Below are 27,706 nucleotides of genomic sequence, written 5' to 3'. Positions count from 1 at the left end.
CAGAACAGACATGAGTGGTGTGAATTTTCTCATCTAACTCTCAGCTCGATGGCAAAGAAACCTCTTTCCCAAAATGTCAAGCTTTAACTTTAATGACACCATTTCTCCTGAAGCAGTTTTAGCTTAGTAAGAGAACTGCACTTGTTTAGGCCTGCAGAGACTAACTTTGGATGTAATGTTGAATTTGAGGAGTCATCTCTACATGAAATGATCTTCTCTTTCATGGTGCCGCCCTGTTGTCGGAGTGTACAGTCTGTGTCATGCATACAGTCACATAAAGCCGATTATAAACCGGTCTGGATGGTTTCTGTCAGAATCTGGAGGCTGTAAACTCGCAGGTTACCCACTGAAGGAATAAATACAGTGTGGTGACACAGAGAGGCTTTTCACAGGATAAAACCACAGGTATGCAGAGCTCAGTCAACCTTTCAGTGTGTCTGTGTGTGAAGGTCAAATTCCACAAAGAAATTCCAACATTCGTCTTGCGTCCAGTTTAGTCCAGTTCACGTTCTCCTGACTAACTTTGTCTTTTTGTTCTCCTCCTTCTCCTCATTCATCTCTGTCTCTCTGTCTGTCTCTCTGTTTCTCAGGACCCAGCTGGTATCTTTGAGCTGGTTGAACTGGTTGGAAATGGCACCTATGGGCAGGTCTATAAGGTAAGACTTCATAATCCACGAGTGTGACGCTGCCACGTGTTTGTGTGAAGCTTCCCTCTGTGAACACTGTGCAAAAACAAACGACATTCACATCACATACTGTGTTAGAGCTGCAACAGTTGATCACGATTAAACCCTTGAGATGTGAAAGGATTCTCAGTAGAACCCTCGGGATGGGTTCCAGACAAAACCCTTGGAATATAAATGGGTTCTTGGTAGAACCGCCAGGATATGCTCTAGATAAAACCCTCGGAATATTAGAGGGTTCTTGTTAGAACGCCTTGGGTAGGTTCTTGTTAGCATCCCCAGAGAGGGCTCTGAGTGGAACCATTACACCATAGAAGGGTTCTCTGCAGAACCTCTCATAGGAGGTTCTGGGTGTATTAATTGATAATTAATTGATTGTCTAGAATTGGCAGTAATTGCACCTCGTTTGACATTGTTTTGTCTGGTAGAGCTGTTCATTGGATAAGGAAACGTATAAAAACATAATTTTTGCTGATAATAGTGGAGTAACATCTGATTTAATGCAATAAAGAGGAGAAATAATTATTTTGTATATAAATATGTTATTTATCAAAAGTGAAAAAGCTTGAAAAAGCATCTTGAACCTGCTTTAAAAGAGCTTGAATTTGACTTTGACTTTGGTAAAGGTGGACGGATGACACGATGGACATTTCAGGGATCAGATGCTGTGTTTTGGCTTGTAGTTTGTGATCACAGTGTCCGCTGCTCATAGCATGTTTGATAAAAGGTGATCTGGGAATTTGTGGCTCAGTAGGAAGTGTCTTCATCCTCTCCTCCTCTTCCTCATCCTCCTCCTCCTCCTCTGACTCCAACATGAGCTCAAAGAAACAACACAATTTCATTTTGAGCAAATCTGAAGTTACTCCTGACTTTGTCCTTTGTTAGGCAGCAGCGGAAGACGCCCACACACTCTGTAACAACACAGCAGAGAGGCTGTGTGTGTGTGTGTGTGTGTGTGTGTGTGTGTGTGTGTGCTCTCTCACAGTAATTAACACACTCTCACATGTCTGCTGATACACACACAGAGACACACAGAGCCTCGACACGTTCGCTGTGGCTGCTGGATGTTCTGTTTTATTGATCTGCTGTTTCAACAAGGTGACGCCTCCCTCGGTAAAATGATTGATAGAACAAGATGAGCCCAAACTGTGATCGATCACAAAGCATGGTGGGTAAATTAAGACCTCGCATTATAAAATAATAACACACACTGAAAGAAGCATCACCTCATAAAAAATACACTCCCATCCAGAATCTAAGTGGGCAGATTAATACCTGAAGCATCAGTTTTATTTCATCAAACAGAAGGAAACCTGGTTGCTCTGATCTTCAGACATTAGATTTTTGCTTTTCTGCTGCTGTTGTGTGTTTGCAAGCAGCATCACCTTATCAATTAAGAAAACACACACACACACACACACAAACACACACACGCAGTTTCCACGGTAAGAAAATTTTCCCACAGGTTAATAATGTCATGACAACACCGGTGTTATAGATTACACCGAACAATTTCTAAGAAAAAACATTAATCAGTGATGCTCAGTGTCTGTAAAGTTAGTGCGTGATCTTTACATCTTCCCCTTAAGCTCTTAGAAATAAGGGTTCCAAAGGGGCTCTTTCTGAAGGGCTGAAGTTTTACCCAGAACCACTTGCTTCTGAAGAATCTTTTTTCAAGCACAGGGTTCCTTAAGGGTTCTTTGGAAGACTAAGTTTCCATTAAGAACCCTTTTTGGATGAAAGAGTTCTACAAGGATTGTTGAAATCCTGAAATTGGCAGAGCTCCCTGGGTGGATTCTAGATAAAACCCTTGGAATATGAAAGGGTTCTTGGTATCATAGAATATAAAAAGGTTCTTTGTGTAACTCCTGAGGTGTGTTCTAGCTAAAACCCTTGGAATATAAAAGGGTTCTTGGTCGAACTCCCTGTGTGGGTTCCAGATGAAATCCCTGAAATTTAAATGGGTTCTCAGTAGAACTCCTTGGGTGGGTTCCAGTTAAAATCCTTGGAATATAAAAAGGTTCTTGGTATAACTCCCCGGGTGGGTTCTAGATAAAACCCTTGGAATATGAGAGAGTTCTTGTTCAAACTCCCTGGGTGGGTTCTTGTTAGAACCCTTACAAGGTGGAAAGGTTCTGGATAGGATCCTGGGAGAGGGCTCTGGGTGGAACCATTACACCATACAAGGGTTCTCTGTAGAACCTCTCACAGATGGTTTGGGGTATAACTCTTCATGTTTGTTTCTACGTAGAACTCTCTGAAAGGGGTTGAAGTGGAACCTCTGTTGGAACCCCAAAAAGGGGACAAGCTGAAGAACCCTTTATGGTTCTAATTACCATCTTTATTTCAGAGTTGAAGACGTTGATGTCTGAAGGTGAACTGGTTCATTTTTCTGTCAGTGAAGTGAACTTTGAATGAGCTCTTGTAAAGTGTGAACTTGTACGACACTGATGGAACCCTGAGAACTTAATACCGGCTTAAGAGAGAAAGTACTCACTGCTTTGCTTTGCAGACGTTTACAGGCACCCGAGTTAATCTTCTACTTTCAAAACACGGCTGCACCACGAGGAGGAGAACCGTGCACCGTAACACACAGTACAAGTAATATGAAACAGACGCCGGTGCAAAAGAGAGCTACTCTAGGAGGATTTTGGACTCTCAAATAAAAATAAATTGTAATAATTATTAATATATATAATCAGGATATCGTATAAAGACTCCACAACCCTGGGATGAGACCTGCAGCTTAGGAAATACAATTCTAGACAGCAAAAAGACTCAAAAGACAGAAATCTGTAAAATGATTATAGATTTTCCAGATATTTGCATGTCTGCAGACATGCTGTGCACTCAATCAAAGACTCTCCAGGCTCAGATAGAAATTAACTGGAATTAATTAATTGTAAGTGTCTCCATTTTGCCTATAATTAGTGCCAAATTACATCATTTTTTTCTAGGAAACTTCATCAGAAATTTGCAATTACATGTCAGCTGCTTCCTAGGAAAATTTTATGAAGCTGTGGGAGTCGTAAAAGAAAGAATTAGCCGATATCCTCCTCTGAAATAAAGGCGAGGGAAAGTAAAATATGGATCATCCAAAATGGAAATAGTCACGTTAAGTATTTAATATGCTAAGTTACTTTCCAGCTCTGACTGTGGCTCTTTTTTTTTTTCATTCATCCTCCCTGCCAACATGGTTTTTCTCCCCTCGGGCCGCTGACTCCGCCCCTCCTGGCTCCCACTTTGAGGAATCTTCACAGATACAGACAGTCAGCAGCAGGAGACAAGAAATATCTGAATGATGGTGAAGACTGTCAGCATTAAAGCGTGAAAAATATACTTAAAGTTTACCTTTTACTGCAGCTGTTGATCATTTCAGGGGGTTATATTAAATTAATCAAACCTGTGATGTTTTTCCCACACTTGTTTTATCTTACCTCATAGTTCAGGTGTGTGAAAAATCAGATACAAGCTTTGACCAATGAGGATGCAGCGTTAACTGGCTGGGACTTTTTACTGGACTTGATTAATCAGCGTTTACAAAGTGGAGTTTATTGAATTTGAAGCATTGATTGAAACACAGAGAGGCTCCTGCAACCTGCGGGTTTTGTCTCTGAACATCTGTCTCATTGTGTCCCACTGCGGTGGTGTCACTGTTAATCAGAACTAGTTTATAACTGACACTTTGCTAAGCCCCACCTCCGAACAGCAACTGTCCAATCATAGCTTCGCAACCATGAATAGGGCTGTCAAGCTTTCCATTTCTGTGCAGGTTGAAGGTGTGGAGGAGGCTCAGAGTCGGTGGATGTGGGCTGATGCAGAATCAAAGTGGGCCGACAGTGATGTGTCTCTCTCTGGCTCGCTGTCTCAGGTCTAAACCGGGTTAGCTTAGCTCTTATCCCGGCTGTCTCATCCAGCTGGGTGACCCGTCTCAAGGTCTGCACCAGTCGAGTCCCTGCGCTTCCTTTTTTCACATTAATGAGTGTATTTCTGTCATCTATCGTGTAGATATACCTGCATATTTCATCATCCGACCAGTGCTTGCTGAGATGTAAGCTAGCTTTAGCCTCAATCTTTTAGCATTAATGTTCTATCGTACACAGCTGTTAGCTAACTTTTGACATTTGAAACATTTGAAACAATTCCTGACTCTGACTGCTTGAAACTAGGACTGATGCTTGAAGGAATTTCCCCTGCAGTGACTTAAATGACAGTGTTATCTGTGGATCTCACCTCACTTTATGATCTAAGCAAGCTAGCTGCTGGGTGCTAGTAGTTGCTAGTAGTAGACCCATTTTCTGTTGATGATGTTTTTTAATGGATTTGTACACAGAACAGCCGCTAACATTAGCGGGTCTCTAAATGAGAATTCATGCAAAGGAAGGATTAACAAACCTAACAACAGACATAAAACATTTTATTAGGCTAAACAAGTTAACTATATTTGGTACTGAAGTAATATTATTTTAATATTGTGATACTTGGATTAGGTTACTGACATTTTCTAACAGGTAAAAATAGTAAAAATAGTACTGAAATACATTTTTAAAGTAATCCTCCCTACTGCTTCTGTTTCCATCCACTTGAATCATGACAGCGGCGGGTCAGGAGCTGGTATGTTGCCTCTCTCAGTCTGTTTCTGTCTCCGTCTCGATGTGTTGGGGCTTGTGTTCAGGTGAAGTATGCGAGGCTTGTCTGAACGCGGGACCTGAGGTGTGTTTTTACGCCTCAGGCTGCCTCCAAAGGATATTCTGCCCTCTTTCTATCTCCAGTCCTCCTCCTCCTCCTCACCTGCCACCTCCCTCTGTTCTCGCTCTGTCGCTATCTTTATCTCTCTCTGCCTGCCTGCATGTGTGGACTCAGGTGGGGTTTTAACACAGCTTCCTCATGCCATAATCTCTCTCTCTCTCTCTCTCTCACACACACACACACACACACTCTTACACACACACCCTGGGAGCTCTGTGTCACCTTTGGGAGATTGTTTGGCCGGCCGTCAGTGTCGGAGGAAGACAGATAGTAAAACAAAGCGCCTCTCTGAAGCGGTATCTCTTCCTCTCATCTCTGCTGTTTTATCTGCGTCGACTGTTATTGCTTCATCGTGGCGGATCGCTGCCGTTTGTCCTGCAGAGACGGCAACAGTTCACACACTTAACCTGAGGACCAAGGAGCAGATTTACTGAGTTATCTCGCTCTGAATAACTTTACTGAGTAAATCCCAAAATCAACAGAACATGTGGAAAGCCTTGGTCCTGGTGATCGAGATCACTTTTGTTTATTTCCTTGGGACCCAGTTTTTTGAAAAGTGTTTTTAATTCAGTTTTTAATGCAGTGCTGCCTGAGGGGTCAAAGGTCACAGACAGTCAGTGTCGGTTTTCTCTGGATTCTCTGATTTTTCTAATGATATTATGGATTGTAGATGATGAAATGTCTCTCCAAACTTTTTTGGAACTGGGGTTGTGCAAGGATCATGCTGAATTGAACACAGAATTTTAAACTTGATGTATGGATGTTTTTCGATGAAATGCATCTTGGGATATATTCTAATGCACTTCTTTATCTTTTGTACCGATGATTTAACCAGGAGAGATTCATGTTGATCTGAACTGTAGACGTGCTCCAGCTGAGTCACGTAATATTTTTTATGAAGCAATCCTGTTCGTCCACCTTATGGAGAGTTTGAGCTGTTTGGAGATTCAGACTACCAAAGATCTGACAGGCTGAATAATTCTTTTATCTCGCAAATGAAAAAACTGTTAAATGCTCATGATGACTCAGCTGATGATTATAGTGTCCCATTTGGCAGCTGATGATGTTTAGTCATGGTTAAGCATAGGCAAGGTTTCTTGTTGTCGCTTGATGTATTGATGTTTTATGTATTTCATTGTGTACCTTTGTGTTCCTGCGTCGCTGTGTGTTCTATGTTTGGTCTGGCCATTTGATTAAACAAGATGGGCAGGAAAACTACGTATAATGTTTTTTATTTCTGTGCATTTCCATGACTAAACGGCAGCAGATTTGTCAGAGAAATATAAATAAAATATGGAATAGAAAAACACTTTATTGTTTACTATTTGCATGCAAATGACAGAAATTTGTATTTGCTCACATGTGCAGAAAAAAAGGCAGGTACATTAAAAACACAACATATCACATCCAAACAAAAAACGTTAAAATACATTTGCATATAGGCACAATAGAAGCTGCATTGAAAAGAGCAGCAGGTGGTTGATGGTGAGGACTGAGCTGAGGTTACAAACAGTAAATCGATTTAAAGTGCTGTGTGCCGAGGCAGTAGGCTGGCTTCAAAAAGTGCCTGTCCTGATTAAGATATTTTATGGCAACAGGAATAAATGATTTTCTGTAGGTAGAGTTTGGAGGTTGACCTTTTTTTCTTTCTGTATATATTTTACTGATGCAAAAGTATAAATACAGAGTGAGGTGACTGAGAGTAAGTCAACTAGTCCAACAGGAAGAAGACACCTGGAAAGCAGGTAAAATTGAGACACAGTTTATTAATTGGTAATGTTAAACCTCAATGGAAACAATACTGTGCGTATCAAGAGCCATTTGAGGCTGTAAATCAAAGTCTACAATCTCTAAATCGTATTTTAAATGCTGGTGAAATGTGTGGAACTTTGAGGCGTGTAATACGAACAGTGTGCATGAACCTATAAAACATGACAGCAAGTCACTAAATGCTTCACCTCAGGAACCACTGTGTCTGCAGGTCAGTCACTTTAGGCTTGTTCAAAATGATCTGCAGGAAAAAACTGCAGTCAGGTCAGACAATTTCCAGCTGACTTAAGAGAATATACAGGAAATGACACTAGCATCCTGTTAGATCACCTGTAGGTTGCCTGTAGTTTGCAGACTGTGTTATTGATCCTGATTGAAGCTACAATAGATGAGATCCTGCTGCTGTCACATTATCCTCTGTTCTGCTGTCTGCCTTGTAAAGCACTTTGTAACTGTTTGTTTGATAAGTCATATAAATAAACTTTATTATTATCATCAGACACAAAATATATGCTTCTTGACAGATTAAAAAGTTCGCAACATAAGACTAATACATCTAAAGTTAAATATTACAAATCAGGTTTTTGTACTAGATGTGGTGTTTGCTGTGAAAATTAAGAGCCAATCAGAGTCAGTGGCCACCTTGGTCATGTGAGATTATCGTTGCATGATGTGAGAGCAAGTCGGGATCAAGTCAGACACAAATCTAACCAGCATGCACTGCACGCATCCCTGCTCTGCTTGCAGGTTAATGTCTTTGTCTGTGGTTAATGTGGTCACATGTTGCTCCAGTTGAGTGGTTACACATCAGTTTATTCTGTCACAGCCTACATTCAACTTTATTTTCATTTTCTATGTCAAAAAACTGTCAAACCGCGCTGGTTTTTACGAGCTGTCATCTGTCTGACTTTGCTGAGGCAGAAGTTAACTGGCAGTGCGCATGAATAAAATATTAACTGACTAGTCCCTCTGGTGCGGACTAGAGAGGATGGTGACGTTTAATCGTGCAGTCAACTCATCGCTCACATCTCTAGTCGAGAGACATCTGATGAGTGTTGACCAATCATAAATCAAGCTTTAGATCGTCTTTGATCCTCACACTCCTCAACTTATCTCCTACCTGCTCTTCATAGAGCTGCTGCTGCTGCATCATGACTGACTGAGAGACACTGACAGACTGACAGACAAAGAGAGGGAGTGAGTGATGAAAAAAAAAAGATGAGAGACGGTCAGAAAGATGCAAAGAAGAGAACAAGAGACTTTCCGTACTCTGAGGTGGTTTCAGCCTGTCAGATACATTCAGTGTCTGATGCAACACTGAGTAACCAACACGCTCTGTGTGTGTGTGTGTGTGTGTGTGTGTGTGTGTGTGTGTGTGTGTGCGTGTGTGTGTGTGTGTGTGAATCTGAGCAACTCACATGTGCAAGTGACCCACAGTGTGAAATATCATGGCCTCCTAACACACACACTCATGCACAAACATGCACGCAAACACACACAAACACACACACAGCCATCACTTTGCCTCTTCCAACCCCCCGTTCTTTGCCCTCACTAAACAACCTGCCAGCCCTGTTGCTAGGTTACCATGAGGAGATGGTGTGTGTGTGTGTGTGTGTGTGTGTGTGTGTGTGATGGGGTGGTGGGATGATGGTGAGGTGGATGAATTTCCACTTTCTCGCTTTAACAGCTGTGATGCAGGGAGCAGTTTAGAGGAGGAGAAGTTCGACTCTGTTGGATTTCAAACACTTCAACAGGTACGGCTTCATCCTCCAGTGCGGTGGTTCCCAACCTCAGGGTCGGGGTCCCTCCAAGGGGTCACGAAGATAAATACAAGGGGCTGCAAGTTAGGAAAGAGGAAGTCTTTGCTTTTTGCTTTTTTGGTAAAAAAAACAACAATTAAACGCATCATTTTTTTTCCAGCCATCTCACGTCTGTCTCTTCTGTGTTGAGAGTACAGATCAGGCACAGCGGGTAAAAATAAAGTTTATGAGCTGAAGCACAAGTGAGCATTTCAATGGTCCTGGAAGCAGGAGTTTAGTTTGTGTGGCGTTGGAGGATGTGCGGGAAACTTCAGCTATGTGATGTGCAGTTTGATGTGTATTTGAGAGCAGCGTGGATAAAGGTTTGTCAAAAACGTGATGTGCTTAAAATTACAGAACAAGTTAATTACAAGAAAAGAGTTTCAGAGTTATAAGATACTTTTCTTTATGAGACAAAAAGTCGTATGATATGGAAGTTGTAACATTATTGACCTATAATCTTCATTTTATCTTTTATCTTTCTGAAAGTCAGTCACTGTAAGGGGGGGTATAATAATTCTTCTTTACTTTTTTCTGTTTTCTTTTTACTATGAGGAAAGTTTCAGGGAATAAAAGAAATGATGCAGGTTTTGAGCAGCCAGTGCAGTGATGAATATCCTCGTCTCTGATGTTTTTACCAGCACACGTCACCACAGCGAGCGGCTCATGGAAAAAAAGCAGGACTGTGAACCGAACAAGAATTCCAGAGATCTTAATTTGGAGCGTTTTAGTTCAAGCGTGGCCAAATAATTTCCTGTCGCTGCAGAAATACTTTTTCCAAGAGCTTTGAGACCGAGAAACCAAAAAGGAGCTGTGTGTCAGAGTGATTCTTGAACACAGAATCTGTGATTTGGCTGCAGATCAACACAGATGGGAAACAGTTATCTAATAATTATCTCATTAACTGGAACTATGGAACCGTCAGCAACAAACGTGTCCAGCTGTAATTTGGTTTTTAGCCCGTTTAATGAATGTTTGCATGTCGAGCCAGCTGCCATCATCAGGATACAGCAATTTACGAAGAAGATCAATCAGATATGATCAGTGGGTTGGTTTGATGCATAAACAGGGGAACAGAATAAACATTCACACTTACCTGTACTTGACTTTTGATATTTTACATATGAGGGTTGCACATTGTCAGTTCTCTCCTCAATTAATCAATTGTAAAGAAATAAATTGCACAGTCAATCATTGTCTTCCAGGATTTCTGGAGGAAAATCTGAATTAAAGGAGTGCAGGATTTTCCAAAGTCACCAGAATCTGTCCGATTCATCACTGAGATCATAAATCAGTTTCTCCAGAGGCAGACGAGCAGATTTCTGTGAGAACCACATGTCAGCCACCTGTGGAGCCGACCGCTGCAGCGAGACACGCTTATTAGTCAAAAATAAAAGAATTATTAACAGAGATTTGGTGTCTTTATCAAAGAAACTGTCTGAATGATGGTTCAGCAGATAAAGTGACGAACAGTTTACAGTTAATCTCCTGGGTTACAGAACAAATCTCTTTTAAAATACCTGGATGTGATAACATGAACAGAACAGATGGAAAAAAGTACCTTTGTGTATTTTACATTTAAAACAGAGATTTGAGCTGTTGGGGAACATTTTCTGGAGGCTTGCATGATTGATTTAATGTGGATCGGTACTCAGTTACACTGATGTCATTTGAGAACTTAACTCGCACCTTTATTATGATTTTATTTTCACACTCTTCTCCTACTTTGTGCTGCAACTGAACAACAATGTTCATCACATAAATGCACACACCTGATTCTCTGGAGATGTAAACACACACACACACACACACACACACACACACACACACACACACACACACAGACACCTTAAGTGATGGAATTGAATTAATTGTTGACTGAACTAAAATTTTCTCTTTGTGTCTTTCAGGGTCGCCATGTCAAAACAGGCCAGCTTGCTGCTATTAAGGTCATGGACGTCACAGGAGTAAGTGACACACACACACACACACACACACACACACACACACGCACACACACTCTCACAGTTTGGGACGGAGCGCACAGCGTCTGTCTTGAGGGCGTCTGAGCAGCAGTTTGTCCTCACTGGACTTCATCTGATTTCCTCCAGGAGTCTCTTTCTATTTTTACATTTCAGTGAACACAGAATGTTTGTTTTATCATCGTGTTGACTCTGTGTGTGTGTGTGTGTGTGTGTGTTGTGTGTTTTAGGATGAGGAGGAGGAGATTAAAGCAGAGATCAACATGTTAAAGAAGTACAGCCACCACAGGAACATCGCTACCTATTATGGAGCCTTCATCAAGAAGAACCCTCCAGGAATGGACGACCAGCTCTGGGTACGTTCGCTCGTGTCTGCAGTTTTATTTTAGCTTGAACACACCCCCTTCATATATTCAACAAATGACCATACACTCCCAGTTTTTCACTATTCTCACATATTTTCATATATTTCCGACACTGTCAGACCTGTATAAGCCCTACTGTTTCTGCACAGACAACAACGCAGCTGCGCTAAATGTGTTTTCATGAGTGAAAGAAAGCTGCTGGCACCTGCTGTATGGCTGTTTTCTCTCCTCAGTGAGTGAAAGTCGTGTCTAGAAGAGAACCATTGATTTGCAAAACTCTCACGAGATTTTGTTAAGGTCAGGGAAAGATCACAGAGAAACACTAAGAGAAAGAAAGAAAATTTCAGAGGTCATGGACAGAAGAATTAGCATTTCGCACGTAAAGTTTTCATGGAAAGAAGCATGTTGGTAAAATATTAATTTTTTGTGTAATCAAATTTGAAATTGGACCAGATGAGGCTAAATGGTGTGGTGCCATTCCAGCTAGGACGTGTCAGTTACAGGTCAGTGTTTTAGGGCAGAACAGTTAATCAGAATGTATTCAAACTGCAGGAGGCACAAAATGTGTGTCAAATTATTTAAGACTTCAGAAAACATCTATTCTTGCAAAAACACCATAATTTTATGTTTAAAATGAAAATGAGGACAATGATGTATAAATTAGCTTTCCTTCTAATATCACAAATCATATTGCAGGTGCAATATCAGTCAAAATAATCACTATTAGATATTTTTTCCAGATCGTTCAGTCCTACTCTGTTTGCCCAAAAATGTGTACTCATTATTTTGTTATCTAAAAGTCACCAGAATGCAGGAAACAAATTCTATGACGCTCAATTTTTTGAGGTCTCGAGGTTGGTGAGTCTGTGAATGACTCATGTTTCATTCACGCACGACTTGGACCAAACTAATGTCCATTTCTGTCTCGATCACTACTGTGGCTCTGTGAATTTTGTAACAGCTGAATTTCTGCAAACAGCAGAGAGTTGATTTCTGTTTATTTTTTCAGTAATACAGTTCATTAGTTTGAGGACTAATCGACTAACAAAACAACTATTTTCCCTCAGTTCGACGCAGCGCTGCAGTGTTTCTAATGACGCTCCTCGCTTTCATATGAGCTAAGAACTGGAGGAAAACCTGTGTTTTGATGTGTTCAGTACAGAGTTTTCTTTTTTTCTACCAAACTACTCCTGATCCATTTGTTTTGTTTAGTGTTAGCAGCAGCCGTCAGTGCAACAGCATGTGATCTGTCTGTGGGAAAAACCTGAAGGGCTAAAGTGGACGTATAAACCTGTGATAATCCGTACAGAAACATTGTTTGTTTGTGTGTTTGTGTGCAGCTGGTGATGGAGTTCTGCGGGGCCGGATCGGTGACAGATCTGATCAAAAACACCAAAGGGAACTCTCTGAAGGAGGAGTGGATCGCCTACATCTGCAGAGAGATCCTCAGGGTGAGACGCCAGACTTCACCTCTGGTTATGTGTCTGCATGAAAACATCTGTCTTAAAAAAAATACAAGTTTGGTGGAACACTTTTACCGGGAAACAATTACAATATGAGGGAACCCCATAAGGTTCCCTGAGGAACTCCATATTTTGATATTCTGTATTATTTCAGATATTTTTTGTTTTTTTCTGCTGCAGGTTGCTCTCAATATAATTTATCTCCCATAGTTTTACAGCAAATACAAGGAACTGTCATATTTTGTTGATGTTGGAGCCCCCTGTGGACAAAAGCAGTAGTGTTTCCTCCATAATAACCACAAAATATAATAAATTATCTCAATAATAATCTCCTCCTTCATTATTTTGAACTGGCTAAAGGTCTACTCAATTTAACTAAAATATAAACAGACTTTTTCCTTCTCAGTGGCTGCCATTAAGAATAATTAAATAGAAATAAAACTTAATTAATGTACATCAATAATAAAGTGAGACTGTTTATAACAAGTTTAAAACTCCTTGTAGTAGCGTTAATAAAAAACTCATGATACAGATATACATATTTGTTATTTAAAGGAGCTATTGTAAAGATTTATTATTATTGATTCTAAATTTTACTGTTACATGTTCATCATATTAAACACATAACATCTTAGTTAATGAATAAGCAGTAATATCTAGTTAACAATTTATTCTGATATTATAAAACAAAGAAAAATGACAACTTGAAAAATTCCAGTATTAAATAATATTTTTTGTTTAAATTTTGTTCTTCCTGTTAACGTAAAGTGCTTCTGCTTTTTTTCTTTAATAAAGTAAAATAAAAGTCATGCAGCCATGACCAGCATGTGCAAAAAAGTGGCATGAAGGAATGAATACATGACAGGAAGCTCCCAGTCCAGTCTGCCTGCAGACGTACAGAGAACGTTCTCCTGAAGAAAGGAGGACAGCAGCAAACCTTTTTTTTTTTTTCCTTTTTTCTCTCAGAGTTTGACCTTCATGTGTTTGTGTGTCTCCAGGGTCTGACCCACCTCCACCAGCACAAGGTCATCCACAGAGATATCAAGGGCCAGAACGTGCTGCTGACGGAGAACGCAGAGGTTAAACTAGGTGAGAGGAGAAACACACACACACACACACACACACACACACACACACACAAACTGTCATCTTGTGTAATGTCTGCTGGTGCTGAACAAACCGGTCGCAGCTAAAAATACTGTTTGATGATCGTAAATAAGATATTTTCACAAAGAAAAGGAGTGGAGTCAGTGGATCAGTGTCTGTGTAGAGTAGAGATGATAATAATTGATCAATAAGTGATCAAGAATCAAGAATTTAAAGATCTGAAATATAACAGATTATTTTTATGAGCATGTTATCTGATATAGGAGTATATGTATTTAATATGTTTCATAATGCTGTCAGAGAAAATGCAATATGTTACTGTGGAAATTGTTTTTTTTTTAATAACAATGAAACAGTTAATTGGTTGTTAATTTTTCTAATGATCGATTAATGAAAGTGCTTACATTCTGCAACCTGAGTGTAGAGTAAAGCCTCACACTGCTTTTGTGATACTCTCACCAGAATAACTGCAGGAAGAGCGTAAGGTTTCAGAATAATATCCCCTCAAATGTCCCTATATTACAGCAGTTATGATAAAATGATGTTTCAGTCCTTCCTGTCCACCCGGCGTCTGCAGCTCTGTGCACGCTCACGTCTCAGCTGTGTCTCACGGGCATAATTCTGGTCTATTTTTTGCCCAATGCTCAGTTAAAAAGCCGCTGAATAAATATAGTTGTCCAGAGGCATCAAAGCAGTGGAGCAAACGGAGCAAATCCATCTCCATTGTTCAGTTAAGGGGGAGCAAAGTTGTGGTTTTGCTTCCTGAAAATAATACAAAATAATGCATTATGCACCCTTGTTGAGCCGGAACACGTCATTGAAAAACTGCATGTGCATTTCAGCAACAGAAGTAGAGTTCTCCTCCAGTCATCCAGACGAGTTATCAAACTGCAAAGGTTGAATTAAACATTTTATCAGCTCCAAAATCACCAAAATCTCTGTTTGTTGAGTGAATGATACTTCAGAATCGATATTCCAGTGGTCGATATAAGTTGTTCAAAATTCTGACAGGATCATGACGGTTTCAGAGTAACCGGCGGCGTCTGCTGCTGCAAGCTCTTAAATGTGTTGACTGGACTGAGGACGCGATCAGAACTGCTCGTGTTTGCAGCGGCCCACTGACAAGCTGTTGTGGTCCGTCGTACTTCTGTTGCCAAAATGCACACGCAGCTTTCTCATTGTTAACAAACTGTAAAAGGGTCCATACAGCCACTTTGTTTATGATTAATTGTTTTCTAGAGCACAAAATTATTTGCAGGATCACCAAGTTCAAAAATTTTGCTCTTGAAAGTTCAGCAGATCGATGCGTTTTACTTTAAAATGTACAAATCAAAAGTAGGTCCTGCATGAAGCTGCTCACAACAAGGTCTGTGGATTATCTTAAGTAAAGTAATGAATACTTTGTACTTCTACACCAGTACTTTTACTTGTACTTGAGTATAGATTTTCAGCACTCTTTCCACCACTGTATATAACTCTGTGCGTGTGTGTGTGTGTGTGTGTGTGTGTGTGTGTGTGTGTGTGTGTGTGTGTGTGTGTGTGTGTGTGTGTGTTTGCAGTGGACTTTGGTGTCAGCGCTCAGCTGGATCGTACAGTGGGGCGGAGGAACACGTTTATTGGGACGCCGTACTGGATGGCCCCGGAGGTTATCGCCTGTGATGAGAACCCCGACGCCACGTATGACTTCAAGGTACGCCTGATGTGTGTGTGTGTGTGTGTGTGTGTGTGTGTGTGTGAATCTACATGCTGCTCGACTGCCTTCAGTGCCGGTATCATACAGTACAGTATGTACACACACTGTTTCCTTCATCTCACTGCCAGTTGATGCTGGAACGCTCGACTCATCTGAGGATGTTTTCTGGGAATGAAAACGGTACATCATGAACTGTTCTGTGATTCTTCTTCTTCTTTTCTCGACAATACAACCTCAGACGTGCTGTTTGAGGGCTGCCTGTGTGCAGCCACGCCATCAAAACAATGAACCAAAACAGGCTAGACGCTGCGAACATCAGACCAGCACATATCAGAGAGAGAAAACTAATTCAATCAATGATTAAATTAATTGACAACTAGACAACAAGTCAAAACTCAGATTTCACCTTCTTAAATGTTAATATTTTCTGTTTTATGTGAAAGTAAACTGAATATATTAGGATTGTGAGTAAGACAAGACATTTGAGGACGTCGTTTTAGGTTTTTGGAAACATTTTTCACCATTTTCTGACATTTTAAAGAAACAACTATTAATTGATTAATTTAGAAAATAATCAACCGATTAATCGGCTATGGAAATAATGGTTAGTTGCAGCTCTAATTCAAGCTCTGACTGGACAAACCACTGACCTCAGGCCTGTGTGAAGTCTTCTCAGCAGTGTGACTCCTGCACTCTCTGCTGTGTGTGTGTGTGTGTGTGTGTGTGTGTAGTAATGGGGACAGGATGGATCCCTGTGGCGAGCCTGTGGAGGACGAGCATGGCGCCGTTAAGACACCATTAACTCTCACCCTCTGGGGCTTTTTACGTGTCAAGAAACCCTCAGTTCATCTCACAAGATCAACATCAACCTCAAATAGCAGTTTGTTAGCAGATAAATGGTGTTAGAATCAGAAAATATTGATAAAAAAGTTACAAAGATCTACAATAGCAGCAGTGGCAGATGGGTAATTTATCTGTCTGTATTTTTATCACTTAACAAGTACAGAAAAACATGATGTGTGAAGTCGGTAACACGTTTTTAGGATGTGAAAGTTTTCAGTTTTCTCCCTGTGTGTGTCTCTGCAGAGTGATCTGTGGTCGCTCGGTATCACAGCCATAGAGATGGCAGAGGGAGCACCACGTAAGTGTGAAACATCCGACTCACTAAACCAGCACGAGTGGACACGAAGGACACTTTGTCTCCCAGTTTAACATCCAAATACATCTCTGTTTTCTCCTTTTCCTTGTCTCATTCTTGCCTCATGTTTCATTTCCTTTCCTTTGCTCCTTTCCTCTTCTCTTGTCTCATCTCTTCATGTGTCCTTTCCCTTTCTCATCATTTCCTTTCCTCTCCCTGTCTGATTATGTCTCCTTTTGTTTAATTTCTTTACCCTTGTTTCCTCTCCTTTCTTCTTGTCTACTCTCCTTTTCTGTATTTCGTTCCCTTATCTTGTCTCCTGTCCCCTGGTTCTCTTTCTTATCCTCCGTTTCCTCTCCTCTCCTCTCCTCTCCTCTCCTCTCCTCTCCTCTCCTCTCCTCTCCTCTCCTCTCCTCTCCTCTCCTCTCCTCTCCTCTTTCTTCTCCGTCTCCTCCTCAGCTCTGTGTGACATGCACCCAATGAGAGCGCTCTTCCTCATCCCCAGAAATCCTGCCCCCAGACTCAAGTCAAAGAAGTGGTGAGTCACTAAAACACACACACACACACACACACACACACACACACACACACACACACACACACACACACACACAGATATTTCCTCTGCACCTGCTCTGTGGTTATTATGCAGTGTCAGCGTCACATCAGGCTTCCTCTCGTCCTCATTATGGTCCACATGCAGCAGTAATCTGATTTCAAACGCAACCCCACACATGTTCTTTGTAAAGGTGCAGTTTAAAGTGGTGTTAAATGAAGTACTAATCCATACAGCTTACCCAACTCATTTAGAAACTTTTCAGACCCTCTTGGCGACTTTATTTCCAAGTTTAGAGACTTATTTTGCAAACAGCGCAGCGGCCTCTTCCTCTCCCTCTCTTGTGCCGTGGTGGCAGGCAGGATGACAGCCGTGCGTAGAAGGGAACCCCAGACCTGTGAAAGATCACGCGAGAGCGAACATTTAACCTGAAATATGATCTCATGAGAGTTTTGCAAGTGAAGGCTTCCCTTCTACACACGACCCAGGAGGACACAGCTCGCTGCAGGAGGGGGAGTTCTGAAATTTACTCTGGACTGAAACTTTTCAAAGTGCGAGTTACCTCTTATATGGGTTAAAGTGTTCTCTTCTCCAACACAAGCTTTATGCAAATAACTGATGATGTCATTAATAAGCAAATTATGTCATCACATGGGTGTTTGACGTCAGATATCATTTGCTTACTTTTAAAGAATAACCCTATTTTAACATGGCATGTGTACCTTTAAAAGTTTTAAAGTTTCTAAAAAGTTTGAATATGATTTTGGTTACAGGTGGAGCACACTTTAAACTTTAAGTCTTTTAGTCTGGTATTAAATTATTCTTTAAAATCATCAAATCAGCCACATGTCTCACTTGCCTGTGTGTGTGTGTGTGTGTGCGTGCAGGTCGAAGAAGTTCCAGTCCTTCATAGAGAGCTGTCTGGTGAAGAGTCACAGTCAGAGACCGAGCACGGAGCAGCTCCTCAAACACCCGTTCATCAGGGACCTCCCCAACGAGCGGCAGGTCCGCATCCAGCTGAAGGACCACATCGACCGCACCAAGAAGAGGAGGGGGGAGAGGGGTGAGGAAGCCCTGCACCCACACTCACTGACTCACCTCACAGCTGCAAACAGCTGCATGAAGGCTCAGCTCTTTTAAAAATGTATGAATGCTAACATGAAGTGTGTGTTTCCATCAGATGAGACAGAATATGAGTACAGTGGGAGTGAAGAGGAGGATGAAGAGAGGGACATCGGAGAACCCAGGTACTATTACTATTTAATGGAAATGAAGATTACAGAGTGTTATTACATATATACATATATATACATATATATATAACATATAACGATATATATAAAATTAGATAACCTTGATTACATTGTTAATAAATAAAGAGTCCTAATCCTCCTCTAGTTCCATCATCAACATTCCCGGGGAGTCCACTCTGAGGCGGGACTTCCTGCGTCTCCAACTGGCCAATAAGGAGCGGTCGGAGCTGATCCGGCGTCAGCAGCTGGAGCAGCAGCAGAACGAGGAACACAAGCGCCAACTACTGGCTGAGAGACAGAAACGCATCGAGGAGCAGAAAGAGCAGAGGAGGCGGCTGGAGGAGGTAGTTTACTGTTTTATTCGTCCACCAGCACTGTTTTTATTGAGCCAATGAGGTAAAATATGTTCAAGCATAAGGTTGTGAGCATCAGATGGAAGGAAATCTGAAAATAGATGAGTAAACATGTAAAGTTGCTCAGCAGTTGCATACATGATATAAGGTTCATGCTAACAGACTGAGGCTAAAGCTAGCTTACGTTCCAGCAAACATTGTTTGGATGCAGTGGTAATGTAAGTGTGGCTGGGGCTAACATTACTGCAGCTAGAGAGCTAGCATTAGTTAGCCAGACATGCTAATGTTTGTAGCCTACATTGGAGTAATTAAAGACAAAGTTTAATTCATGTGTGCTCTTGTATTTTTCTTTTTGAAACTGTCCAGACTCATGACACACCGAGTATCGCTGGTCTCAGAGAGATCAGTGAGAAATGCGAAGCTTGACAGGCCTGCGTCACCATAGTTACAGCTGATAATCTTTGACTGGACAGGTGCTGTTTGCAGGAGGGGCTGAGCGAAGGGTCAGTTGCATCTTGTGGACATGTAGTGTTAAGCTCAAACAGTTACCTCAAATAAAGTATATCAGCGCTGTAAAGTTTGCAGCATAATCGGTGCATAGAAATGAGTCTTAAATGATTTATAAAGATAAAAGACAGCTGAAAAGAGCAGATGACTCCTGATGGAGACAGAGAGACGACACCTTCTGCATCACACGTGATAATTGAGAATGACTGTGTGCCTGTTTTAGCCCGTGGCTGTTTTCACCTTTTACAAAACATCTCAGCTTTGATTATAAAATGACTTGTCTTCATGCAAAACCCACCACACCTGTGATGTTAGCACTTATCCAAATGCCAGGGAAACACACCTGATGTGCACACAAACACACACACACACTGAGTGGAAAGCGTTGTTGTGTTAAAAAAAAAAAAAAAAATCTCCTCCACCCACAGCAACAGCGTCGGGAGCGAGAGATTAGGAAGCAGCAGGAGCGAGAGCAGAGGAGGAGGTACGAAGAGATGGAGCAGCTCCGCCGGGAGGAGGAGAGGAGGCACGCAGAGAGAGAACAGGTAGGAGAACACCTGACCCACAGACGTTACATCACAGGTGTCATCCAGAGGGGCGTGGCTTCCTAACTCCTGAAAACTCACCGCTCAGCTTTCTGATGTAACCTCTGCAGTTCACTCACATTCATATAAGTTACTCCTTCTTCTCCCTTTGTATGAGAGGTGATACGATATATAGATATACTCACTATCAAATATATATACTTTAGACAATATTTAAAAATTTTAAAATTACTGGCTAATTTAATCCTCTCAGACAAACAATTTGAGGCAGAAAAAAACCTCCTCATATGTGCAACCAGTGATGAAGGACAGAAAATAGACAAGGGCTCACATGCTTTTATTTTGGGCTTGTGACCCCTTAAAATGAAGGAACAACTACAATCCATCCTGTTCAATCTTGTCTACAAGTGACCAGAGAATTTTGCTTCTCATTTTATTTGGTTTGAGTCTTTTAAAGTTTGGAGAAATTAAACTATCCAAAGATCAGAAAGAAAACCCACATAATTCTGTGGACCCCAGTCTTACAGTATGACTTACAGGTGTTATGTGTCACTAATTAAATAATTAACATTTAAATATTCTTAAACTACTTTTCTTCTGCACACCCTGTCAAATAAAGTGTTACCACAAACATTAACTACAGTAAAACTAAAGCTCCTGAATGTTGCCATTATTTCAAATGTCAAAAGAAAGGACAAATATGTGCTGAGTTTTTAGTGAAAGTGAAAGTTAAAAACTTTTAAAGTAATTGGTGCCGCGTGGATCGTGATTCTTAAACACAGTTAAAGTTTCTGGTGCAGTCTGATTCAGTGTTCTTACAGTTATAAAGAGAGAAATGGAGAAGTATGTGTCGAATCTCCCACAGATGCAGTATTAGAGTGTAACAGAGGAGACGGGAGGATTTGCGAGTGACTGCATGACTAATAGTGAACTTTTCCTGCAGAGCCGCGATCCCTGAACGCTCTACTTTTCAGACATAAATCTCCACCTTCTTCCTCAGCTGATGTCACACTGATCTTCAGCGTCCTCCCTCCAATAATAAGCACGTCTTCCTCTTCTACTAATTACAGCCTCCTGCTGCTTCTCTCTTTTTATCTCTCCTCGTCTATTTCTGACTAAATCCCTGCTTTCACACCTCTTCAATAAATCTACTTTTCTCTCTGTCCTCCTCTTTCATTTCCTCCTATTTCCTGCTCTGCCGATGTCACTGGTTGCCTGGGCTCCGATTTGCTTCTCGCCTGCCTCGGTGCTCTCTGATTGGTTGCGTCTCTCGCTTGGCTCCCGGGTGCTGATTGGTTAGGAGTATATCCGTAGACAGCTGGAGGAGGAGCAGAGGCAGCTGGAGATCCTGCAGCAGCAGCTCCTGCAGGAGCAGGCCTTACTGCTGGTAACATCACACACACATGAACACACACACACACACACAGAAAAAGTTCTTGTTCTTAAGACGACAATGACAAAAGTTTCCATGACGACAGCTCAGAGGTTGGTAGCCATGGAAACAGCTCGGGTACCAGGACTTGGACGACGGGGCGAAGGCTGGTTCCACGTCAGTTTGTCATTTACACGCAGAAAATTGTGACGTGGCGAAAACGGTCGATACTCGATCAACACTGAGAGAAGACAGAATCGCACGTCAGCTCCAGAGAAAAGTTAAAAAACATCAAATCAATAAATACACACAGAGGGATTTTCAGAATAAAGTAAAAGATGCTGAATATTTCAGTCCAGAGACTTTCTATCTTGGGACAAAGTACAAAAATACGGGTTGAGATGGCGCCGTGAGATGACTCTTCCACAGAGATGTCTGCCTTCTCTCCGATATAATGGGACTAGACGGTGCTCAAATCACCAAAAAAATACATTTAAAAAGCTCAAAACCACCGTCTCTCTCCAGAAATCATGATCTGGTTACTTAAGATAATCTACAGACTTTGCTGTGAGCAGTTTCCTGAAAGAACTATTGTAGTTTTACTGAACTACACCCGACAATCGCATCACTATGCAGAAGGAAGAGTGCATCTACTCATGGATGAAAGGCTGCAGGACGGCATTAATGTTTGTAGTGCACGCTGTCACAAGCACGAGCCTTCTCACAGCAAGGTCTGTGGATCGTCTTCAGTAACCAGGTCACGATTTCTACAAAGACACATTACTGTTGAGTCTCTCAGATGTATTTTTTGCTGCTTTGAGCGCCACAATAAGTCGTTTTTTAACAAGGAGTCCAGCTCTATCCAGCTGGGTTTCACCAGCAGCCTGTTTCTGAAAGGACACACACACACACACACACGCACACACACACACACACACGTCGGGCACTGCAGACTTTCACACACGGCTCAGAAAAATGTCCTCTGACCTGATGACACGGTGTGAGAAACATGCACAGACAGTTTCAAACTGAGCTTCCAGGCGGATCGGTTGATGGCATTTGTCAAGTTTTACACCAAAATGTAAAACTTGTCATAATATTTAATATAAACAAAACATCTCCCTCCAAAGTAATACATCAAACATTAGATTGATATATGGAGTTTAACACCAGTTATAAGTTTTTATCTACTATTAGATGACCTGTCATTTTTGCCTGCTATCAATATGATAAATCCTCCTGTCAAACCGCCGCCTGGACAAGGTGCTTTCCTCAGTAATTGATTTTTCCTGTCATGACTTCATCAATTAATTATGATTTAAATGCAGGTTCTGCACCACTGATTCAGAGCAGAGTGAATCCTGCATTAAAGAGCTGCAGAAACAACAAGCCTTTCATCAGTCTGGTTACATTTTAGTGTCTAATAACAGTTTAAATCACATTTTAATGTTATATTACTGAGGTAACCAGTGAATGCTAATTATTTATGGTTGAATATTGCCCAAAATTCTGTTTTGGCTTCCTTAAAAGGAGTCAGTCTGGATCAATACATAGATTCAATGTTCAACGATCCAATATTATTGATGTAAAGCGAGATTATCAATCTATGTTGTCATATTTAAGATGTGCCTTTATTTTGAAATTTCCATGCCATGTCTGTGTCACAAATGTCTGAGAGTTCAGTCAAAAAAATGCTGAATCATAATTTAGTTGCATTTTGTGAGTTGACATACATGTAACTGATCGAGTTAAATGGACATAAGATATTGTATATTGATCGCAGACCCCTGAATTGAATTCAGTTTTTCTCCTGCTGACCTGCTGTTTCTCCTCTGTTGTGTTTGACGTGCAGGAGTACAAGAGGAAGCAGATCGAGGAGCAGCGGCAGGCCGAGCGGCTGCAGAGGCAGCTGCAGCAGGAGCGAGCGTACCTGGTGTCGCTGCAGCAGCAGCAGCAGGAGCCGCCGCGGCCACCGCAGGACAAGAAGCAGCTGTACCACTACAAAGACCAGGCGCCCGGCAGCAACGACAAGCCCGCCTGGGCCAAAGAGGTAACCTGCACGACCTGAGGCACACACACACACTCACTTTTTTACTTCATTACACACAAAAACTTATTTTCCTAAAACAAGTACACTATTTCAAAACTTAGCAATTTGTTTCAGGTGATTTCTGCCATATAGAGTTATTTTTTTCTTGATTCCAGCATAGTAATGTCTCGTTTCAGGAAAATTATGCATCTAGGATATTCTTTAGATGGACTGAAACTGATGTGTGTTATACATGTTTAAACAAGTTAAAATAAATTCATTTTACATGTCAGCCACCTCAGTTTAAGTGCACACTATTATACTTTTCGTACAGGAAACTGCCGTTATATAAGCCAGATATCGCTGTCTCCACACCAACCAAACTCCACTGGCAAAACTGGTCATTTTTACCTCACAGAACACAGGAGTTGTTGGACTACTGCTGCGTCCACTGGTCAGTTAGTGTGTGTTATTGTGTGACTTCAGTGTTTCAAAGGGTTAGTTCAGACTCACAGAAGTCACACAATAATGCAAACAAACTAACAGATCAAGGCAGCAACTGACCTGAAGCTCCCGTGATCTGAGTGGTAAAATGGGTGACTTTGTCTGTGGAGTTTGGTGGTTTTGGAGAAAGTGATATTTGGCTCATATAACAGCAGTTTCCAGTTAAAAAAGTCTGTCTGACAGCAAAGTGATGAAAATATTCTAAGTATAGCATACACTTAGATTGATATAGATTTTTTTACTGTAGTAACACACTGACTATGAATAAGTACCTCGTACAACCACACTTCAAATAATCTGAACTGTCCCTTTAAGAGTCTTAAATGAAGATAAAACTTAAAAATACAAATGTAAATGTGTTTTTTTTAAAAAATCACTTTAAATCACAATTCATGTACAGAAACACAAAATACACCAGTTCAATACAACATTTTCCTCTTTTTTTTCTTTTTAAAGAGATTTTATTGTTTACAGACTGGTTAAGAAATGAGCGGTGTGTAGTGTGAGTACGTTGGGGTTTTTTTTCTACCAAGGACACACACACACACACACACACACACACACACACACACACACACACACACAAACACACACACTGTGGTCCAGAGGCAGCTCTGCTAACATGTAAATGTGTGTGTGTGTGTGCACAGACACTCAGGTGAAGCTCTGCAGACGGAGACAGTCGGCAGGTCTGCATGTGAGAACAGGCCTCCGCCCACAGAGCAGCTCACACTTAACAACACACTCGAGCACAAACAGCTGTTCAGCCACAATGACAGAGCTGAGTCGGCTGTAAAGAGGCAGTTTTCATTCATTAGAACACCAACACGCCCTGATTATCTGGTCGAATCTCCCTGCAGGTTAACAATGTGTTTGTTTATGTTGTCTTTGTGGAGTTTTCTGTCCTCCAGGTATCATCTGAACTGTACCTGCAGGAGACTCTGTCTCACCTGTGATGATGCTTCAGAATGACTGTTTTCTGATTCTTTTAGGTGCAACAACAGGACAACAGTGCTGTGAAAGTTTAACGTTTGTCAAATGTAGAGTTTCAAAATTTAATTTTTCATTTTTTAAGAGTAATGCAGAAAGATTTCAGTGACCCTTGTGTGATCATAAATGATCTGATGGCCTCTGCTCATCAATAATAATAATAATAATTTTGTTTGTTTAAATAATAAATTCAGAATTTAAATGTCAGCATTAAATTAAACTTAAAAGTAGCTTTTATTAATTCAAATTATGGATCTTGGCAGTGCATTTTGGAATGAAACTCTTGTAGGTCTTATTTGCTGTTCAGTGTTGTGTTGGACAGATTGTCTTGTAGGAGAAACTCTGGGGCAGGATTGTCCCTTCTGGGCTACTGTAGAAACATGGTGCTGCAACATGGTGGCCTCTCTGAATATTATATTCCATTTCTGCCAATAAATCTCCCTAATTCTTAGACACAGGACCTTTAATCATAAAATGTGGCTCATTTCTGTGGCCTGAATTTAATAGTGAATGCAAAAACATAACTGTAAAAAACTGATTAAATTAGTCTAAATTAGGCTTAGGTGGATCAGTGAGCCTCCAATATGGCTGCCAGGGTGTGACATCACCTGTAAGTCCTCAGAAACACCTGTCCACCTGTCCTCTGTCACGCTGTCTTCATGTTCACGTGTCTGCACTCACCTTGCTCTCCAGGTGATGCGTCGAGCTCAGAGCAACTCACCTCGCATCCCGCCCAAGAAATATCATTCGTTCAGGGAGACGCGAGACATCAACCTGGACAACCTGCTCTTGCTCCCCGGGTACAAACCCCGCCGCCCCCCCTCCTACCCCGCCCACGTCAGCCCCTCCAGGGAGCACCTCCACGTGCCTCGAATCCGTGTCACCTGTGTCCCTGAACGCGCCCCCAACTCCTCTCGGCCAGTGATGCGCCGGAGCCCCGGCAGGAGCCCCGGCAGGAGCCCCGGCAGGAGCTCAGGCAGGAGCCCCGACTCGAGGGGCCGGAGCCCCGGGCGCCGGGTCAGTCGGAGGATGAACAGAGTCTTTACTCCTCATCCTCGCCCTCTTCTTCCTGATCCTCCTGCAGTCTGTGCAGGCTGACTCACTAACCCCGACCTCCTCTTAAATCAGTTTTATTTCTCTAACCAGGCCGACTGTCACGCTGTAACTCTGGGCTGGCTGCACAGACGATAACGTGGACTCCTCTGTTTTTTTTATTTCTCACCCCTTCAGCTCACGATTTCTCACGGGGATGTTTTGATTAATTTCCTCTTTGATTGTTGCTGTCACTGCTTCCAGAACCGACACTAACTCCCACTTCTTCTTGTGTAATAACACTGAATCATTTTCTCTTATTCTAAGTAGAACAAGAGGCTCTATGAGGCTTTATGTTAGCATTCACTGTGCTAAATGCTAACGTCAGCATGCTTGAGAACATTTGATAATTACCAAAAACTATGTGGAAAGTATGGAAGCCCATTTCCACCAATGTGATGAAAAATAAAACCCTGTAAGTCATTAGAATGAGAAACTTTCTCAAAGCAATGATTTGGTATTTCAGAAACTTTTGACAACCCAAGTCTGTCCGGCTGGACTTTCCTCCGACGTTGGTGCAAAATAACAACAGAGACAAATCACTTCAGCAGTCAGCAGAGTGCTGCTGGAAATAAACATCCCGTCTCTTCTTCTTCTCTTTTAATCTTCGTCATGTTTCCTCCTCCACACTTTAATCCTCTCTGAAGTCTCTTGATGTTTGACCTTCACTTTCCATTTTGCAGGTTACTGACACGCTCTGGCTGTTGCAGGTTGATCTGGATCCTCCTTCACCTTTTTACTGCAGTGGCTCTCAATCTGCTGCTCTTATTACCATCATTATAAAACAAAACATATGTAAAAACAATCCTTTCCTGTAAAGTTAAGAATATTTACTGGGAACAGTTCACCCTAAAATTAAAAATACACATCCTTCTTCACCTGTAATGCTGTTTATCCATCTAAAGATGTCTGTCTTCATTCTAATAAAATAGAATGAGATGGCATCTGGTGCCAAAAAATACATTTTAAATTCAACAATAATATACTGAAGATAATTCACAGACTTTAATGTGACCACTTTCATGTAGGAACTACTTTCTTTCAACCAAACTACACCTGCCAGTCGTATCACCGTGCTAGCGAGCTCTGTGGTGCTGATGTTAGTCGGCTTGCATTTTTACATCCCGAGCTGTCACAAGTTCGTGCCTCTCATCTGTGAGTAGATGCACGCTTCCCTCTGTGCCGTGATGCGGCTCACAGGCGTAGTTCAAAGATATTTTTCTTTTGATGCTTTGAGCACCGCAAGCTGAGCGCCATCCACTTCCATTCAAGGTTATTGTAGTTAATTAAAACTAAAACTAGGTTATCTGAAATAAAAATAAACACTAGACTGTAGAACAAAATGAAAACTAACTGAAAGACATTTGTATTTAAAAATTAAGTCAAATGAAAAATTATTGGATACATGAAGAAAGGCTGCAGACCTGAGGGCTCTATCTATCAAAGATGGATGATTTAATTTTCCAAAAACTGAACCAAATCTGACATCACCATGACAACAAAAACATCTCTTCATTTATTTGTTCTAGTAAAGTTCATCAAAAACTTCACAGACATACTTTCTTCTTTTTTATTATCTAAAGTAGAAAAACAGCCCATGTTCTGTCTTTGTAGTTTATAGTTTTTTTTATAGTAAAATTCTGGAAATCTGTATCACTTTGCAAAGTTATTAATCAAAAATAAATGCTTCTGTGATTCAGGGACTCCAAATACAGGTGAGGAAAATGAGATAATATCTTTAAAAAAAAAAAAA

General features: G+C 41.2%; 1 protein-coding gene across 10 annotated transcripts in view; it reads left to right on the top strand.

The window, feature by feature from the left end:
* tnikb (TRAF2 and NCK interacting kinase b) overlaps positions 1 to 27,706 on the top strand; it is a 55,977-nt gene that overhangs the window by 6,595 nt on the left and 21,676 nt on the right. For 5 of the 10 annotated variants that reach the window (XM_084747744.1, XM_084747743.1, XM_084747748.1 and 2 more), the window contains exons 2-16: positions 591 to 656; positions 10,915 to 10,971; positions 11,217 to 11,342; positions 12,692 to 12,802; positions 13,813 to 13,903; positions 15,481 to 15,611; positions 16,701 to 16,755; positions 17,212 to 17,290; positions 18,196 to 18,371; positions 18,489 to 18,555; positions 18,707 to 18,905; positions 19,850 to 19,966; positions 21,267 to 21,353; positions 23,191 to 23,388; positions 25,555 to 25,878. In XM_084747744.1, the coding sequence (XP_084603870.1) occupies positions 591 to 656; positions 10,915 to 10,971; positions 11,217 to 11,342; positions 12,692 to 12,802; positions 13,813 to 13,903; positions 15,481 to 15,611; positions 16,701 to 16,755; positions 17,212 to 17,290; positions 18,196 to 18,371; positions 18,489 to 18,555; positions 18,707 to 18,905; positions 19,850 to 19,966; positions 21,267 to 21,353; positions 23,191 to 23,388; positions 25,555 to 25,878 (1,884 nt within the window). The remainder of the gene's footprint in view (positions 1 to 590; positions 657 to 10,914; positions 10,972 to 11,216; positions 11,343 to 12,691; positions 12,803 to 13,812; positions 13,904 to 15,480; positions 15,612 to 16,700; positions 16,756 to 17,211; positions 17,291 to 18,195; positions 18,372 to 18,488; positions 18,556 to 18,706; positions 18,906 to 19,849; positions 19,967 to 21,266; positions 21,354 to 23,190; positions 23,389 to 25,554; positions 25,879 to 27,706) is intronic. The other 5 variants (XM_084747750.1, XM_084747749.1, XM_084747753.1 and 2 more) reach the window with 3 other exon arrangements.

The sequence above is a fragment of the Lutjanus erythropterus genome, chromosome 21 (assembly GCF_056507025.1).
Source record: "Lutjanus erythropterus isolate fLutEry1 chromosome 21, fLutEry1.hap2, whole genome shotgun sequence".
Taxonomy (NCBI): domain Eukaryota; kingdom Metazoa; phylum Chordata; class Actinopteri; order Lutjaniformes; family Lutjanidae; genus Lutjanus; species Lutjanus erythropterus.
The sequence above is the reverse complement of the archived record's forward strand: the minus strand, read 5'-3'. Positions and strand labels throughout refer to the sequence as shown.